This window comes from Desmodus rotundus, chromosome 11, assembly GCF_022682495.2.
Source record: "Desmodus rotundus isolate HL8 chromosome 11, HLdesRot8A.1, whole genome shotgun sequence".
In the NCBI taxonomy this organism is placed as follows: Eukaryota; Metazoa; Chordata; class Mammalia; order Chiroptera; family Phyllostomidae; genus Desmodus; species Desmodus rotundus.
In genome coordinates, this window is record NC_071397.1 from 37,265,528 (window position 1) to 37,283,813 (window position 18,286).

At 39.3% G+C, this 18,286-nt stretch overlaps 1 protein-coding gene and 1 non-coding gene across 2 annotated transcripts in view; one reads left to right on the forward strand and one right to left on the reverse strand.

Moving 5' to 3' along the window:
* Window positions 1-3,012: 3,012 nt before the first annotated feature.
* The window catches only part of BCKDHB (branched chain keto acid dehydrogenase E1 subunit beta), a 209,187-nt gene continuing 193,913 nt past the window's right edge, over window positions 3,013-18,286 (forward strand). The window contains exons 1-3 of the mRNA XM_024576580.3: window positions 3,013-3,247; window positions 12,381-12,458; window positions 13,883-13,951. Of these exons, the coding sequence (XP_024432348.2) occupies window positions 3,055-3,247; window positions 12,381-12,458; window positions 13,883-13,951 (340 nt within the window). The 5' untranslated portion in view covers window positions 3,013-3,054. The remainder of the gene's footprint in view (window positions 3,248-12,380; window positions 12,459-13,882; window positions 13,952-18,286) is intronic.
* On the reverse strand, window positions 4,824-4,925 carry LOC112319370 (U6 spliceosomal RNA). The gene has a single exon (XR_002976317.1). It is a non-coding gene; the product is annotated as a U6 spliceosomal RNA (small nuclear RNA).

Sequence of the window (18,286 nt, forward strand, 5' to 3'; positions counted from 1 at the left end):
TTTTGGGTGTATACTTAGGCATGGAATTTCTGTGTCATATAACAAATCTGTTTAACATCTTGAAGAGTGATAAGCTATTTTCCACAGCAACTGCATCATTTTACACTCCCAACAGCAATGTAAAAAGGTTCCAATTGCTCCTTATCCTAACCAACACTTGCTATAGATGTCTTATTTTAGCCATCCCAGTGGATGTGAAGTGGCATTTCATTGTGGTTTCAATTTGCATTTCTCTGATGAATAATAATGTTGAACACATGGGAATATTAACATGGAATCAAAAACATGGAAAGATTTCCATGTGTTTATTGGCCATTTGTATATTTTCTTTGGAGAAATGTCTATTCAAAAACCTTTGCCCATTAAAAAAAAGATTTTATTTTTATGACAGTTTTAGGTTTACAGAAAAATTCAGCAGAAGGTCCACAGAGTTCTTATATACCCCTTCTCCTCACACAAACACAGACCGCCCCGCTAACGTCATTCTATTCCACAGTGGTACTATTGTTATGGCCAATGAACACACACACACATCATTAGCACCCAAAGTCCACAGTTCACTTTAGTTTACCTTCATGTTTTATAGACTATAGGTTTTGACAAATGTATAATCACATGTATGTCCCATTACAGTATCATGCAGAATAGCTTCCCTGCCCTTAAAATCCTCTGTGCTGTCTATTCATCCCCTCCCAAACTCCTGACAAATGCTGATATTTTTAAGTCACCATAGTTTTGCTTTTCTAGAATGTCATATAATTGGAATCATACAGTATGGTTACAGTATCCTTTTCTTCTAATACTGGCTTCTTTCATTTAGTAATATGCATTTAAGGTTCTCCACATTTTTTCATGACTTAGTAGCTCATTTCTTTTTAGTGCTGAATAATATTTCATTGTCTGGACGCACCACAGTTTATTTATTCAATCACCTTCTGATGGAGGACATCTTGGTTGCTCCCAAGTTTTGGCAATTATGAATAGAGATGCAATAAACATGTGGGGGCAGAGTTTCTTTGTGGGCATAAGTTTTCAACTCCATTGGGTACATCATAAGGAACATGATTGTTGGATCATATAGTAAGAGTTTGTCTAGTTTTGTAAGAAATTACTGAAATGTCTTCCAGAGCAGCTCTATGATTTTTCATTCCCACCACCAGTGAATGGGAATCTACATATTTTTAATTGGGTAATTTACTTTTTTATTAAGCTTAAGAGTTTTTAAAAAGTATATTCTGGATACAAGTCCCTTATCATTCTGACTTCTGGACCTCCTCAAGTTTCCTGGACCTCGATACCATAGCTGCACCTCTCTTGGCTTGTGAGAGAAGCATTCTTCTGTTCCAAACACCATGCCATGGTCACGAATTTGAGGACCCTGTAATGCTGTTTTAGGTCCATCTACAAAGAAAGACACCTGCAGTTCTTTGTGTTCTATGGCTCTACCTTTATGGGAGATGGGAAAAACTAGATCTTAAATTAGAATGCTCTTTGTAATCTTTTGTTCAAGTCATAAATTTTGTACCCTAAGTTATTCAGGTTCTTGAGGTTTAATACTCAGAAACCAGTCTTTAAAAGTTAGTCTTTTCTCCAATTAGTGTCTCTGTCATTGGTTTTAAAATCTAACTAAAAGTAAAAAAAAAATCTAACTAAAAGTTCAAAAGCAAGAATTCGACTCCTTTGCTATTGCCTCCTTGATGCCTCTGGTTGAGTTTGAATGGGAGCAGGTAACAGGATACAAGGATGAAATATCACAAGATATTATGTTGCTATATAAGCGTTCAAAAGCTTACTCTAAGCAGGTACAGATTGCACAGGCAGTAAAGCTCAGTGACAGAAAGTGAGCCAAGAGTCATTTTGAAAGATAGTCTTTGCCTATCTTTCTAAACTATACTTCCAAAATTACACAAAAATGACAGTCATTTCCCAACTTAACATCAATGAAATGTGGCCAGGGTGGCTCCCACTTTAACAGCACAGACATTTCCACAGTTACCAGGCAGATGGTGTGGTGGCAACAGGGAAATTTTATTTTTTAAAGTGATTTGCTGGGTAGACACACCTGGTGGTGCTTTCTTTTTTGTTCCTGACTGCATATAGTTGGAAGTTCGAACTTAACCAGCATATGAAGACCTTCAAAATTTGGGGCCTGTCCTTCCCCCCCTCCTGCTTTCATCTGATGAAACTACTGTCACTCTTGTTTCTGTCATATCATACAATGATTTGTAAATTCATGGACAGAGAAGGTATCCTTTTAAATATTTGAATTTTTAAAAACGTTACAAAATTGATTATTTTAAATGTAAGTTAATGACTCAAATTCTCCAGGTTTCTAGGCTAATTAGAATTAACCAGCCAGGTCATTTTCTCTATTCCTGGGCAAAAATGCATCAACTATCTAATAAATGGGTTTGCAAGATGAAATTTCAGTTTATCTCTTTCACTCTCATCTAGATAAAAAAATCAATACAAATATATATAGACTTATTAATCATTCAAGAAGGATTTGAATAAAGAGGTGTAGTTTCACGCAGTGACTGTTAAATTTTCTGAAACTCAAAGCCAATAACCAATGCCAATCAGTAATATTTCCTCCCTTTACTTACGGGATATAGAGGTAAAGAATAGGAGAGGATACAAAAAGGTTACATTTCAAAAGAAAGTATAAATGCTAAAATGAAAAAGCCAGTGAAACTGACAATGTAAATGACACTGGGAAAGAACAAATCTAGGGATACTGAAGAACTTTGCAGAACCGCCTCCGGGCCCGGACCGCTAAGCTGACAGAATGGAAGGCCCCACCCCCAGGAACAATTGTGCTGGAACTCACCTGCCCACAAGCACTGCCACCCCGCCTCTTCCGCATGCGCACAACGAGCAAATGCTGCTTGGCTTTTCTCCACGCCTGTCCCACCCCTGAATTCCGAGCTCCGATTGGTTCGATTCGCAGAACCGCCCCTTAAGCCGAACCAATGTGGAAGCTGCTTTGGTGCTCCGCCCCTACTGCCGGCACTGTGCGGCGGCGCAGCTAGCAAAATCCAGCAGCGAGTGGGGATGGCTGCCGAAGCTGCGACAGCGGGTCGGCTGTGGGTCAGTGCGTGTAGAGCCGGGGCACCCTGGCGTAGGCTGTGTAGTTTGGGGCTGCTGCGAGGTTTCTTGCAGCCCGTCTCGGCCGTCGGGGATGCAGCCCAGAAGCGGCAGTCGTCTCACTTCACTTTCCAGCCGGACCCGGAGCCCCAGGAGTATGGTGAGCTAGGGGCTGCCCTGTGCGCTCCCGCTGCTACCCAGGCCCGCCTGCACCACGCACAGTCCACGCCCGGCTCTCTACGCTAGAGCCTCTTCTTATCGTAGGGTTCGACTGTGGTTTCCCCCTGCTTCTGAACAGCCCCTCAGTTGGGACTGTTCAACTCTTGCGCTGCAGCCCTCTGCACCCTCGACCTGGAGGAAAGGACACACTGGAGTCTGGAAGGGCCCGAGGGTGGTGGAGTGGTGCCGAGGAGACGCCTCCTTTTCCCTGTTCTCCATCCTTGCTTTCTCAACCCTGGCCATCGGTGTTGTGCCAGCTTGCCCGGGGCTAGGCCAATACCAATAGGCAGCGGTATTTAAAAGAAAGATTTTTTTTTCTTTCTTCCTTTGGTAGATTAGAGAAAATGGAGGAAATAAGTAATTGAATTGATTTTCCCAAGGTCACAGAATAGGTTCTTCGTAGAGATAGGAAAGAATCCAGGCTTCCTACCTAAGCCTTCTGCTGGTCTAGGCTGCCACTCAGCCACTGACAGGTAATCGATGTAGCTGAAGGGAAGAAGTCATTTAGTGCTTCCAATGGTAGCAAGGACATGAAGCACACCTCACAGTATGACAGTTGCATAACTTTTACGATTTTTTCTTCAAGTTTTATGTCATCTTTGAGAGTCCAGTGTCTGTCATCAGGCCATCGGAAACAAGAAAATGTCCTTCGTCTAAAAACTTTCTCGTGCTAGAGCTGAAGTGTGTCTTTATTTGTGAATAATTAATGAACGTTTATTGAGGGCTTACCATGGGCAGGCACTGTGCTCAGAAGTTTACATCCATCATTTGGTGCTTAGGACAACCTTAAAGAGGTCGGTAATGTTTTTATTCCCATTTTTCAGTTAGGTTAATTGAGGTCTTAAGCAAGTTTGTCCAAGGTTACACAGATAAGTTAGTGGTAGTTTCAGCTTTGGAATTATTCATATTCCCAAGCTTTATTCTAAATAATGTGCTAAAATGCAGGTAGAAATAATTTGCTATGAGGTGTCCCGGTTTTGTGGAACAGGGAATACCTTAAAGGTGAATAGCAGTGTTCTCACCAATAAGATGAACCTTGAATTTTGTCTTCAGAGCAAAGAAACTTTTGCCCAATACTTCGGAAATAGAGCCCAGGTCTTCTTAATCACCTTACATAATTGTGAAATTGCTAAAATTTGAGTAAAATGATAATCACTTTCTATGATAGTCTTTTCAAAATAATAAAAACATTATATAGATAATTTGTATAATAGAAAAAAGTAAAAAAAGAAAGTAATCTTACCACTTACTACTGTAAATATTGCTAACATTTGGGGTGTATTTCTTCCAGTTTAGTGGAATTAAAGTATTCTAATAAAATTAGTGGAATTAAATTTTCCCATAATTGTATTTTTAACACAAATACAATCTGCACTATTTAATCAAAAGCATCTCCCTAATTGTTATATAGTCTTTTTTAATTTTAATTTTTTTCTCTAATTTTATTGTTGTTAAGTACAGTTCTCTGCCTTTCCCCCCACCCCAGCCTAATCCCCAGCCCTCCCCACCTCCCTCCCAAAAATATGGAACGCTTCACGAATTGTCATCCTTGCGCAGGGGCCATGCTAATCTTCTCTGTATCATTCCAATTTTAGTATATGTGCTGCCAAAGCGAGCACTGTTAGATAGTTTTTATAATCTCCTTTAGAAGAAAATTTCTGTGGAGTAGGAACACTATAATTGAATGATTAAAATCTTGGTTCTAGAGTCAGATTGTCCTAGGTTCTATCTTGGCCCTGCTACCTATAACTTTGGACTGGTAACTTACCCTCTATAGGCCTCAACTTTTTTATAAGCAAGGAGTTAATAATAATACCTACTTCAGAAGGTTGTTACAAGGACTAAATAAAGATAATGGGTATGGTATACATAACCCAGTCTCTGACTACACCTAGAAATAAGTGGAAACTTTAAATAATTACTATTATGCTTTAGTTGTTACAGTTTTGTAGTGTTAAAAATAATGCAGATAGAAACACTTCATGTGCCTTTTATGTATCTGAGATTATTTGTTTAGGATAAAGTCCCAGGGATGATATTTCTGACTTGAAGAAAAGAACACTTTAATAGAGTTTAATGCATAGTTTAATTTCCATTTTATACTCCCGTCTGCATGTGTAAGAGTGTGAGTATTGGGTGTCATGCTAAAATCACAGGTGTACTCTATATTGTGATTTATAATAAAAAATACATATTTAATCTTTGTTCCACTAATGGCACAGAGTTCGGAAAATCCTTGAAATTTCCTGTGATGGGTGCAATAAAGGTGTCTTTCGTTATTTTAAGGTTGAATTTTGGCAAGCTCTTCAAGTCACTTCAGGGTGGGGGCTGGCCACAGGGGAACAACCTTTGTGATTAGAGAGTTGGCACTTTCCCTCCCACCCACCTGACCTCTGGGGAGGGAGTGGGGCAGAAGATGGAATGAATTGCCGAAGGCCCATGATTTAATTAGGCATGCCAGTGTAATGAAGTCTCCCTAAAAACCCAAAGGACATGGTTCAGAGAGCCCCACTCACAACTTAACATTGCCCAAGTTTATTTGTTTTCATAAGCTTTCTTGTCCTCATCTGTACTGTTTCAGATGTTGCTGGGGGGATTCTGTGAGATAATACATGTAATTACTGGTGCCTGGTACCTGTTGTACTAGAATATATTCCCTTATTAGGGGGAATGGAAAGGTAACCAGCATAGAGTAGATGCTTCATAAATACTGGACATTTGTTAGTAATCACCTCACTGAATTCTCACAATAGCTCTGTACAGTAGATATTTCTTTTATAGAGGTGGTGAAGGAACTTTCCCCAAGTTACACAGGATGTAAATGGCTCACAAACTCAGGCCAGGCCTGGCTTGTGCCAGTGTGTTTACCTCTGCCATTGCCCTGTGTTGCCCCCCAGGAAGAGCACATCTAGTCATGCCTGTTGCTGCCCCTGATTTCAGGCATTGTGTATATGTGTAGGTTTGTTTTATTTATTTATTCTACACATTTTAATTTTCTCCTGTATACCAAACTCTGTGCTAGGTGCTTAGGGATATGGAGACGGGCTTGTCTAGTGGAGGAGATAGCCCAGAAGTAGTAAGCAAATGCCTACCTAAATCAATCCCAGTTCCAATAAGTGAAATAAATGTTCAGGTGCTAGGAAAAAGAGTAAGAGACCTGGCTGGCCCCTAAGAAGAGGTAACATTTAACGGGACTCCTGGATGTGGTGAGAAAGGGGGTTTCGTTCAGGTACAGAGGCTTTGAAGGATTTTGAGCAGAGGAGTAATATAACATGCATTGCTTTTTAGAACTCTCATGTAGCAGCTTTCTAATGAGTAATTTGGAAGGATGAAAAAGTGCAAGTTGAGAAGCAGTACTGTGGACTGAATATCTGTGTCTTCCCACTCCCCGCACCCATTCATATTTTGAAGCCCTAATCCCTGATGTGATGGTTTTTGGAGATGGGGCCATTGAGATATAATTAGATCATGAGGGTGGAGCCTGCATGAATGGGATTAGAGCCCTTATAAGAAGAGAGTTTCTCTCTCCATCATGTGAGGAAATAGTAAGAAGATGGCCTTCTGCAAACTGGGAAGAGGACTGCACCAGGAATTCACCTTGGTCTGGAGTTCCCAACCTCCATAACTGTGAAATAAAATTCTGTTGTTTAAGCTACTCAATCTATGGTATTTTGTTATAGCAGCTAAAGCTAACTAAGACATGTGGTTAGGAGGTAGTTTTCTGGAACAGGAAAGAAATGGTGGGTTTTGGAAATAGTGCCACATTGTAAGCTATGTCTTGGAAGTAGGATTGATGGATTGGATCCCAGTAATAAATAAAAGGAAGACATTAAAGGATGCCTCCTTCATTTCTGGCTTGGACAGCTGGGTGGAGGATAGAGCTCTTTGCTAAAATGTGAAAGTAGCATCTTGGGCATCGACATCAAGAGTTCAGTTTTGTGCTTGTTGAGTAAAAGTCCAAGACATCCAAGTGGAGAACTGCTGACTGTTGGAGATGTTGATATAAGAACATCCAAACCTGTAGAAAATTTTTATAAACATTGTTTTGACCCAAATAGGATATAACTGGATGCAGGATCTCAAGAGACTGAGATAAATGCATTGGAGAATAACAGTTTGCAGTTCCTGTTATGCATTTGAAATTAAAGAGGGAACTAAGGAAGATTCCATAAAGGTGGGAGAAAGGAGATGATGATGGGAATTATAGGATAGTTAAGATTATGTGCTCTCTTGCATGGTTTACAAGGAGGGGTCTGAAAGGGCATTTCACAGCTGCGTGAACCTACCTGCACAGAAACAATGGAAAAGGCTTGCTTAAAGCAAAGATATGCTTTTTTGTAAAGAAGTAGTACGCTTGGGATGTGACTACCCACCAGGACCTGCCCAATTAGGAATTTATAATTAGATCACCCTGTGAGATTTTGATAGGGGAACTCAAGAGTTAAAGATTTTAGCCTTAGTTGATAGGCATAAGCGATTAATGCACATGGAAAGCTGTTATTCCAGGAGGTGGAATACAGGACCACCTGTGACTCCAGGAGGTCCACAAGCAATTCAACCTTTGTGCCCCGGGGGCTCTGCAAGCAATGGAGATGGTAACTAAGCCACTGTGTTCCAGGGAGGGAAGACCCTGACTCAGATAAAGAATTGTTGATCAGCAGATAAAGAAATACTAGGAAAATTGCTGCAGGACTGCAACTCTTATCTGATTAACATTTTCCCAAACCCCTTACCTACCCTTTCTTTCTCCTTATAAAAAAGATTAACGAGATGAGATGTTAAGACAGTTTTTGAGGGTACATAACCTGCCATCTTCTCAGATTGCGGGCATCTGAATAAAGCAATCATAATGATTCAATCCTTGTCTCTACTTACTGGTTCTGGTAGTGACAGGCAGCACGAATGCCGACTTTTCCAGTCTCAGTTACTTTCCCTAGAACCCCTTTTATTTGTCCACAGATATAAAAGACAGGAGCTCAGATGGGAGGTCTGGCTAATATATATTTATTTGGGAGACACCAGCATGTGGGTCGGTTTAAAAGCCATTTTGAGATTGAGTGGAGAAGGAGCAAAAAGAAGGGAAACGTCATTGCTTTTTCAGCAAAAAGTGATTTGTTCAGCAAAAAGAAGGGAAGCATCATCGCTTGCCATATCATGACTGAGTTACCAGGTGCCCTGAGAGGGGGAACCTAGGGACCCTAGTCACAGTCCATTCAACTTTCAGAATTTCTTAAGGCCTTTCTGTTTGATTACTCCTCCTCCCCCATGTCCGTACCATTTACTTTCTCCCTTTTCCTGGCTATTCAATAATACTGGCACCTTAAAAGGCATTTGTGTTTATATATCCTGCATTTATATTTTAATATTAAGTGCTCTGTCTCTGATATTTGGATTTTCTCTGAAACTTACTGTATGGAGTAGAGATTGCAGTACCACTTAATGGAGCTTAGAGTGAGGTAGAGGTACATACCTGGCACATAGAAAGGGATTCCTGGAAAATAGAGCATCTGGAGAGATGGAAGAGGTTTTGTTGGGGGAAAATAGGTAGTTTCTTAGCCATCTTCCCATTTCACAATGTAGTTAGTGCCAGTTTAAGCCATTGAAATAACTCACTCGTTGCTTCCACAGGCTTATTCTAATTGCCATGTATGTTTTAGGCACTGTGCTAAATGCTGAGATTTCTAAGGAATATGATGAGGCAATGTTATAATATGTAGGTCTACAGCAAGGACTAGGCAGCTCAAAGGAGGTGCAGTGCAGAATTTGTTGGCAGAGCCTTCGTTTTTGTGAAAGTAGACCCTAGTTTTCAATATCATAGCTGTGCATTTTTATTTGTTTGGGGTCTAATTACAAATACACTTGCTGTTGACATGCCCTGCTGTTGACCTTATTTATTTCTGGAGACTGCTGCTTGGGACCCATTTACCCCTTTTGTCTCAAGTGGTCTGGCTCTGTGGAAGGCTTCTCTCTCCCTTCAACACAGTTGCCTACTGAAGAGTTATTCAAAATAACTGAATACTCCATCAGACTGTTGTTGCAATATCCCCTCTCCCCCACCTCCCCTGCAGTCTCTTTGAATTGTGACTTTGAGAGATCATTTTTTTCTATCCCATTCCTTTCTCTATAAGTGGTTGATTAACAATTTGCTTTGTGTATTTTTTTATCTTAATTGAAGTAACTGCATGTATTTGTTCAGTCATTCATTCAACAAATGTTTAGAGTCCCTACTGCATGTCAGACATTGTAAACACGGAGCATATAGCTCTGATCAAAGGCAGATGAGAATCCCTTCCCTCTCAGAGCTTATGTTCTGATTTGTCCCTTCCATTCCACTCACATGCTACTTTGCAGTAATGATGACCTAGTAATTCTTGATGCTGTAAATAACTTTTTTAGTGGTGTTCATAGACCACCTTTCTTCTTTTTTCTTTTCACAGGTCTTTCCAGTGGCACAACTTTGGTTGTGTGTGCTGTAGGTGTGCTTATCTTACCATGAGGGAACACAGACATATTCTACCAATATAATAGGTCTTTGGTGTAAGCTACACAAGAATAAGTACTTTAAGAAAATTAAATATTTAAAATGATCTTACCTGTGCATAACTTGTGATTTCTTCCTGACCTATCCACAAAACATAGTACAACTCTAAAACGAATTGAAAGTAGATGTTGCTGTATTAAAAATGGTCATTTAAGAACATGGTGATGGTTGCCAGATGGGAGAGGGGTTGGAGGGAATGAGTGGAAAGGTGAAGGGATTAAGAAACACAAATTGGCAGTTACAAAATAGTCATGTGGATATAAAGTACAGCATAGGGAAGATAGTCAATAATATTGTAATAACTGTGCAGGGTACCAGGTAGATACTAGAACTGTTGGGGTGAGCACTTCTTATGTTATAGAAATGTCTAATCACTGGGTTGTACACATGAAACTAATATAATACTGTATATCAACTGTAATTGAAAAATTAAAAATATTAAACAATTTCCAAAAATAGTCATAAAACTTTTAAAAGCATCTAATAGAATAGCAGTTAATTCAAAACCCTAAAATTTTGAATTTATTTGAAAAAAAGTATTCAGAAGTGAAAGTTTATGTGCTCATATGGAAATATTACCTTTAAACACCCTTGTATATTATTTTCATGAAAGATGAGTAAATTCTTTGTGGTTTTTAAACAATACTTTCCAGATTTACTATATGTGATTTTTTATTATTAAAATTTTTGCTTTCTTCTGACTGGAAAGTTGCTGAGCAGCAATGTGATAAGATATCTTGAGAACTTCAGTATTAATTCTAATGATCTAATGACTTAAATATCAGCTTATATGTTTGGGCATTTTTCATCTTGTAGATCCTTAGGTATGAAAATCCTAATTGACAAAAATCTTACTTTGTGAAATGTATGTAATAGGAGAGTGGGATGACTTGGTGGTTGGGAAAAAAAATTTACCCTAAACCATTATCATCTGATGCTGAGCACTAATAAACACTCTAAAGAGTTTTTATAGTCTGGAGAAAGATTTAAGGAAGGTATCAATTAAATGATATAGCCTTAGCCTCAAGAAAAATAAATTATGAAGTGATCATGAACATGTGGTATGATTGTGTTTCCTCTGACATAGTTGATGTAACAATATTTTCTTGAATAAATTCCTGTTATTCCTACCAGAAACAAGTCTAGGAACAGGCCTTTATTCTGGGCACACAGGGCAGCAGGCAGACCTGGTGGGCATTGCCAAGACCTGAAGCCTGGGCTTTTAGCAATGTTGAAGGGGCTAGAGAGTTATCTAAGGTCAGAGCAGAGAAATAGTAGGCCGTGTGTCAGTAGTTAATAAAGATTCAAGATGTCACAGGTCAGAGATTGCCATGGAGTCTTGGGAAGAAGATGGGTTTCCAGGAAAAAAGTGAGTGACTAGTATCTCATGGCCAGAGGGTTGAAGGCAATGAATAGCAGTAGCTGTTGTGTCCCACGCTGGGAATTGGACCTTGGATTTTGGAATATACCAGGCTACTGAGGAGCCCAGAGGTTAGGTGGGGCAGTGGTCAGGGTAAGCACAGGTGTTGAGGCGATTTGATATTAGCATGGTTATGGGTTAAAGTGAGCACCAGTGCAGAGATTAGGCACTGAAATGAAGACTGGGCCTGTGGATCAGAGAAGATTCCAGCAGAAGCCTTTCTGTGCACTGAATATGGTTTTGGAGGAGTTGACCCAAAGTTCTAGGATGGACTGGGCACCGGGCAGCACCAAGACTTAAATCATATCTCTGAAGTCATAATGTTTCTGAATTTCAACATTTGGAACTTTATCAACTAATGCTTTGTGCCCTTCAGAATAATGCCCAGGTCAAGATGAAGGACACAAAGTCCAGATCTAATCATAAATAGCTAATATTTATTCAGCACTCACTGTGTCTTGTATTGTTCTAAGTGCTTTACAGGTACTGATCCATTTAACCCATTTAGGGAGAGAGAGGTTGGCTTGCAGAGATTCTGACTTGAGCAATAAAATAATAGGGATAAACAAGTCTGATGGGTTTAGGCATGAGATTCTAGTATTGTCCAAACACCAGCAGCTCTGGGTACTTAAGTTCATTTGTTAGCGTTCCTCATTGTTTTATGGCCGGTGACCATTTGCTTCCACTGGCCTGTGTAACACATGCCACTGGTCATGTGCATTCCTTATGACTAATGTTCCCAACCTCCCTGCAGGGCATCTTCCCAGACCACTCTCATGCTGGCTGGTAACCTTTCCTGACTTTGTGTAACTTTTGTTTATTTTCTACACACATTTGGTCACGTGATTATATGTCTTCTTCCTCTTTTTATACTTGTTTCTTGTTTAATGTTTGTAAATTTTGCCTCATCAACAACCCTCCTGAGGTCTTTGTTGCTTTTGTGTCTTTCATAGAGCCATCAGCATTGTAAATGACCCAATAAATTCATGTCATGTGCTCTGTACCTTCCTTCCTACCTTGATTTTTATCAAGTTGTAAATAACTTAAGAAATGCATTATATTTATATATTATGTATGAAATGTGACTTTAAAATTTTATTTTTATTTTTACAGGGGAAACTCAGAAAATGAATCTTTTCCAGGCGGTAACAAGTGCCTTGGATAACTCATTGGCCAAAGATCCTACTGCAGGTAAACTTACCTTGTGCTTGGTTGTGGAGGCTGTGGCTTCAGAATTAAAGATTTGCTAGAAATATTTGTCTGGACCTCAGTGGTTAACATTATAGCTACCTGAAATTTATAAAAGACCTGACCAAATGATTAAGATTTAATAATCCAATTATGATCTTAACACATTTTTAATGTGCTCATTACAAATTAGTTCTCAGGTGTATCATCAAATTCACTTTCCCCATAGTATGTGAGGTACTGATATTATATTAATACATTCTGGATTAATACCTACTCTGTACTCCTGTTCTATAGCATATAAAAAACAAAATACCACTTTGTTCAGCTCTCTATTTATAAAAATCAAGATTTGATTCTGTGTTTTCCTATAGGATACATTGTTATTCAACTTGCAAGATTTGGGGGGCACTAACTTTATAAGTAACTTAACCTTTATCTTATCAAGTTAAATTATTAATATAAAAAGAGTTGTCCTTCTGCTGTATTTTTTAAAAATTTGATTGGCTGTACTTCATACCTTTGACTTCTACTTGAGAATCCCTAGTTTTAAGATCAAGTGAAAAACAGGTGGTTTTTTAGTGGAAAGTGAGAACTAGATTGTTGGGCCCAGTTTGTTTTGAATGCTTTCTGAGAATGATTGATCTGGATGAATAGAGAAGGGTAATTTATTTTCATGAGGTACAGAAAGCTGGGTAGGTGCATTAATATGACTAGAATTTAGCACTGTGAATTCCCATTTTTAAATTTTCTTTGCCTTACTTCAAGTTCCTCTCAATTTGCACCTGTACTGTTCTTTTTCTTGCTTACTGTGTCCTGCCATACTTGCCTCCTTTCTCTTTCACACAATGTAAGTCACTTAACTATTTGTGACTGTTTTCTCAGTCTGGAATGATTTGCTTTTAGCGCTTCCAATCACTGACTCTCATTGTATAATATACTGTGTATAAAAAAACACTGGCCAAGGATTTGGGAGCCTGGAGTGTGAGTCATAGTTCTGCCTCCTTGCTTTCCGACTTGGCAAGTTCCTGTACTACTTCTGTGATCTCAGTTTCTCCATGGCAAAACAAGATGAGTTTTTAGATCAGTGGTGCTTTCTTAACTGAAGTGATTTCAATCCCCCTTCCTCTTACATGTAACAATGCCTAGAGACACAACTGTGTGAGGGGCAACTGTCATCCAGCGGGTAGCGGTCAGGAATGCGATGTGCTGCTGTGTATCTACAGTGCACAGGACAGGCTGCTGCGACGGAAGGATCATCCTGTCCAAAATGTCAATAATGTCAAAATTGAGAAACTTTGATTTGGATCTATGGTCCATTTCTGTCTTCTGATTTAAAATGTAAACATTTACATTACTTATTTCTTATTGTTACTATGATTTAGGGCTTATTAAATAAAATATGGTCTTTAAACATCATTTTTCAGTAATATTTGGTGAAGATGTTGCCTTTGGTGGAGTCTTTAGATGTACTGTTGGCTTGCGAGACAAGTATGGTAAGTTAATATCTTTTTATATGAACAGCATTCCTGTATAATTTTTAAATATCTTGAGAATACAAAATATGCCTGTTAAATTGTTGCTGTATCTGTATTGTATAAATGGGTTCCTTTTCATTGCCACAGCCACCCACAGAATCCTTTGGCCTAGATTTCTCCAAATGTGCTCTAACTGTGGCATCCCTTTGACCTAGTTCATGTTACACATATAGATTCCAAAATAATCTTCGTTAAATGTATTGTTTATCACGTAATGCATATATCTCGGAATCTTTGATGTTATTGCTGCCTGCTCAATTTCAATTCCGTTGCCTATAGTTTAAGATTCTGCCCCATTGGTCTTTGTTAAAAGATTTCATCTTTTTTTTTGGTCTATTTTCTTTTTCTATTATTATGTATACATACAAGTTTTATACATCTTTTTATGTCTGTATATTTTATTTATAGATGTGCATATATACATATGTTCTTAAAAAATATTTGACTCCTATTTTGTAACTTTTAAAAAAAAATGTTTTATTGATTATGTTATTATAGTTGTACCAAATAACCCCCTTTTGCCCATCTCTGCATGGTATCCCCCCTTCTCTCCAGCAGTTCCCCCCACTTAATTCATGTCCATGGGTCATGTGAATCAGTTCTTTGGCTACTCCACTTCCAACAGTTTTAAACATCCCCCTCTCTATTTTGTACCTACCAGTTTATACTTCTTAATCCCTGCACCAACCCCCTTCTTCCCCTAACCCTCCAAATAATCTCCATTTCTGTGATTCTGTACCTGTTCTGTGACTCTGTACTGTTTGACTCCTTAGTAGTCAAAGTAGTGTGACTTAGCAGTGTGACAAAGTAGCTGCCTTAGTAGTGTGACCTGTTGTAGAAAAGGCACCTGTAAATTGTGTTGGGTGGAGCCTTAGGTAGTCACTGGGGTGGAGCAAACTGTTTCAGTGCTTTGTGGCTCCGTGTGGAGGAGAGCTCAGCCTGTATGCCACTTGTGCCCTTCCGGCTGTTGCCCTGGTGCTGAATCTAGAGGGGCTGGTTCTGCGTGAGTCCCATGTCAGTTGTGGGTCCTTTATTATTATTTTTTAAGTATATTTGATTGATTATGCTGTTACAGTTGTCCCATTTTTTCCTTACCTTTATCTCCCTCCACCCTGCACTCCCCTATGTCTAGCATACCCCCTCACCCCTGCACCCTTAGTTCATTATCCATGGGTCATACATATAAGTTCTTTGGCTTCTCCATTTCCTATACTATTCTTAGCCCCCCCACCCCCGCCATCTATTTTGTACCTACCCATTATGCTTCTTATTCCCTGTACCTTTCCCCCTATTCTCTCCCTTCCCCCTCCCTGCTGTGGGAATACCTATTCCCTCCCAAATCTCCATTTGATCCATGTGGTCTCCATTTCTGTGATTCTGTTCATGTCCCAATTGTTTGTTTTTGTTTTTTAGGTTCAGTTGTTGATAGTTGTGAGTTTGTTGTCATTTTACTGTTCATAGTTTTAATCTTCTTTTTCTCAGATAAGTCCCTTTAATATTTCATATAATAAGGGCTTGGTGATAATGAACTGCTTTAACTTGACTTTATCTGAGAAGCACTTTATCTGCCCTTCCATTCTAAAAGATAGCTTTGCTGGCTAGAGTAATCTTGGATGTAGGTCCTTGCCTTTTATGACTTGGAATACTTCTTTCCAGCCCCTTCTTGTCTGTAAGGTTTCTTTTGAGAAATCAGCTGATAGTCTTATGGGAAGTCCCCTGTAGGTAACTAATTGCTTTTCTCTTGTTGCTTTTAAGATTCTCTACTTAGCTTTAATCTTGAGTAGTGTAATTGTGATGTGCCTTGGTGTGTGCTTCTTTGGGTCCAACATCTTTGGGACTCTCTGAGCTTCCTGAACTTGCATGTCTATTTCCTTCTCCAGATTGGGGAAGTTTTCCTTCATTATTTTTTCAGATTCGTTTTCAAATATTACTGCTTTTCCTCTTCTCCTTCTGGCACCCCTATGATTTGGATGTTGGAACATTTACAGTTGTCCCATTGGTTCCTAAGCCTCTCCTTGTTTTTTTGAATTCTTGATTCTTCTTTCTGATCCAGTTGAATGTTTATTTCTTCCTTTTGTTCCAAATCGTTGATTTGAGTCCTGGTTTCCTTCCCTTCACTGTTGGTTTGCTATATATTTTTCTTTATTTCACTTTGTATAGCCTTCACTTCTTCCTTTATTTTGCATCTGTACTCAGTCATTTCTGTCAGCATCCTGATTACCAGTGTTTTGAATTCTTCATCTGATAGGTTGGCTGTCTCCTCATCACTTGGTTCTTTTTGTGGAGTTTTGATCTGTTCTTTCATTTGGACCATATTTCTTTGTCTCAGAGCACCTGTTATTTTGTAAGGGGTGGAGCCTCAGGTATTTGCCAGGGCAGGGCAAGCCACTTTGCTGGGTTGTGGCTTTGTATGTGAAGGGGGGGTTACAGAAGGAACAATGCCATTTACTCAATTCTCGCTTTGTTGGGGGTCCTTTAAGAGAAGTCTCTTGAGAATCCTGCAGTTTCTTCTGCTGCCCCAACCTCCCCTCCTGCTCTCCCCAGCATCCCCCCCTCCCCGCCCACTGGTTTTTGCAGTGAGAAGTTGTGGGAACTTATCTTCCTGGTGCTGGAAACCTGGGCTGGGCAGTCTGGTCTGGGATTGCTCCTTCCTAAGCTATTCCTCCCAATTTTTATCCACCACATGTGAGTGTGGGACCACCCATTCTGTGACCTCTCAACGCCTCCACGTCTCAGCCCCTTCTACCCATCTGGATGAATGTGGCTTTAAATCCATGGTTGTTGGACTTCCATACAGCTTGGTTTTCTGACGAATCTGGGTGAAACTTGTTTTGTAGTTTAGTTCTAATTTTTTTTCTGTAGTTGTGCATGGAGGCTAAGTGTGTTTACCTATGTCTCCATCTTGGCAGGAAGTCTGATTTCATCTTTTATTACTTGCATTACTCAGGGTTCTTCAGAAAATAGAAGCATTAAGATATATTTATGTCTCTATGTATATGTATATATATGTACCTATATCTCTGTGTGTATATATATATTTATATATCTGTATATCTATATACCTATACCTATACCTATATAGAGAGAGGAAGTAATAGATTATATTTTAAGAAATTGGCTCACACAGTTGTGCAGGCTGACAAGGCTAAAACCTGTAGGGCAAGCCAGCAGGCTGGAAACACAGGCATGGTTTCTATATTGCAGTCTTGAGGCTGAATTTCTTTTTGTGTGGGAAACCTTAGTTTCTCCTAAGGCCTTCAAGTGATTGGATGAGGCCCAGCCACATTATGTAGGGTAATCCTCTTTATTTAAAGTGTACTGATTTAAATGTTAATCACATCTAAAAAAATACCTTCACAGCAATATATAGACTGGCATTTGATCAGATAAGTGGGCACCGTTGCTTAACGAAGTTGACACACAAAATAAACGATTACATTCCCTTTTTACATGTTTTGTCCCAGCTAATGTGTGTCTTTTTCCTGGTATGTGATTGATTTCTACTTTTTGCTTTCACTCATTTCATTTGACTCAAGATTATCAGAATGCGTTGTGGCCCATCCCATTCTTCCCACTCCTGACTTTATGTAAGGGATGTTTCACCCCCTACTACTGTAATGGATGCCTTAGGTAATTTTTACCCTTTATGTCTTCTTTCAGTTTAATCTAATCTGGCAGAGCAGTTCAGTTTCTTGGGAGGACTTGACATCTATCTATCTTCTTGTCTTTGACACTGCCCTGTAAAGCTCCTGTGTGCTACCAGAGTAAGGGGTGAGGGTCTTTAAGATACTTTTTTTCTAATTGTTCCTACTTGTTCCACACTTTTCTGAATCTAAGGAACCATAGCATCTTCATTTCAGTTACCAGGAACTCCCAGGTGGTGGTTCTCTCTTCCTTTTAACAGAAGGCTGACTTACTGGGTCCTGTCTGTCTGCTTTTGCCTAGTTTTCTGTTTTAAACAGCTGTTTAGAGTTGGAGACAGTTGGGTCAATCTCATCTATCTCAAGCTATCTCAATTAGTTCCAGCTAATTTAGATTCCTATAAACTTTAGATCTTAAAAAAATGTAAAAAACTTTATACATTTGATTTCAAAAGTAATGCATATGCATTGTAGAAAATTTGGAAAATACAGAACGGTATAATTGTTCATACTCCAGAGATAATGAAACAGGGAAAAATGTCCCCGTAGTTTCCACTGCCTGCCACAATGAAAGCCAAACTCATGAGACAGGTGCTGGTGAGAGGGAAAGTGGTTTATTTCAGATGTTGGCAACCTGAGCAGATGGCAGGCT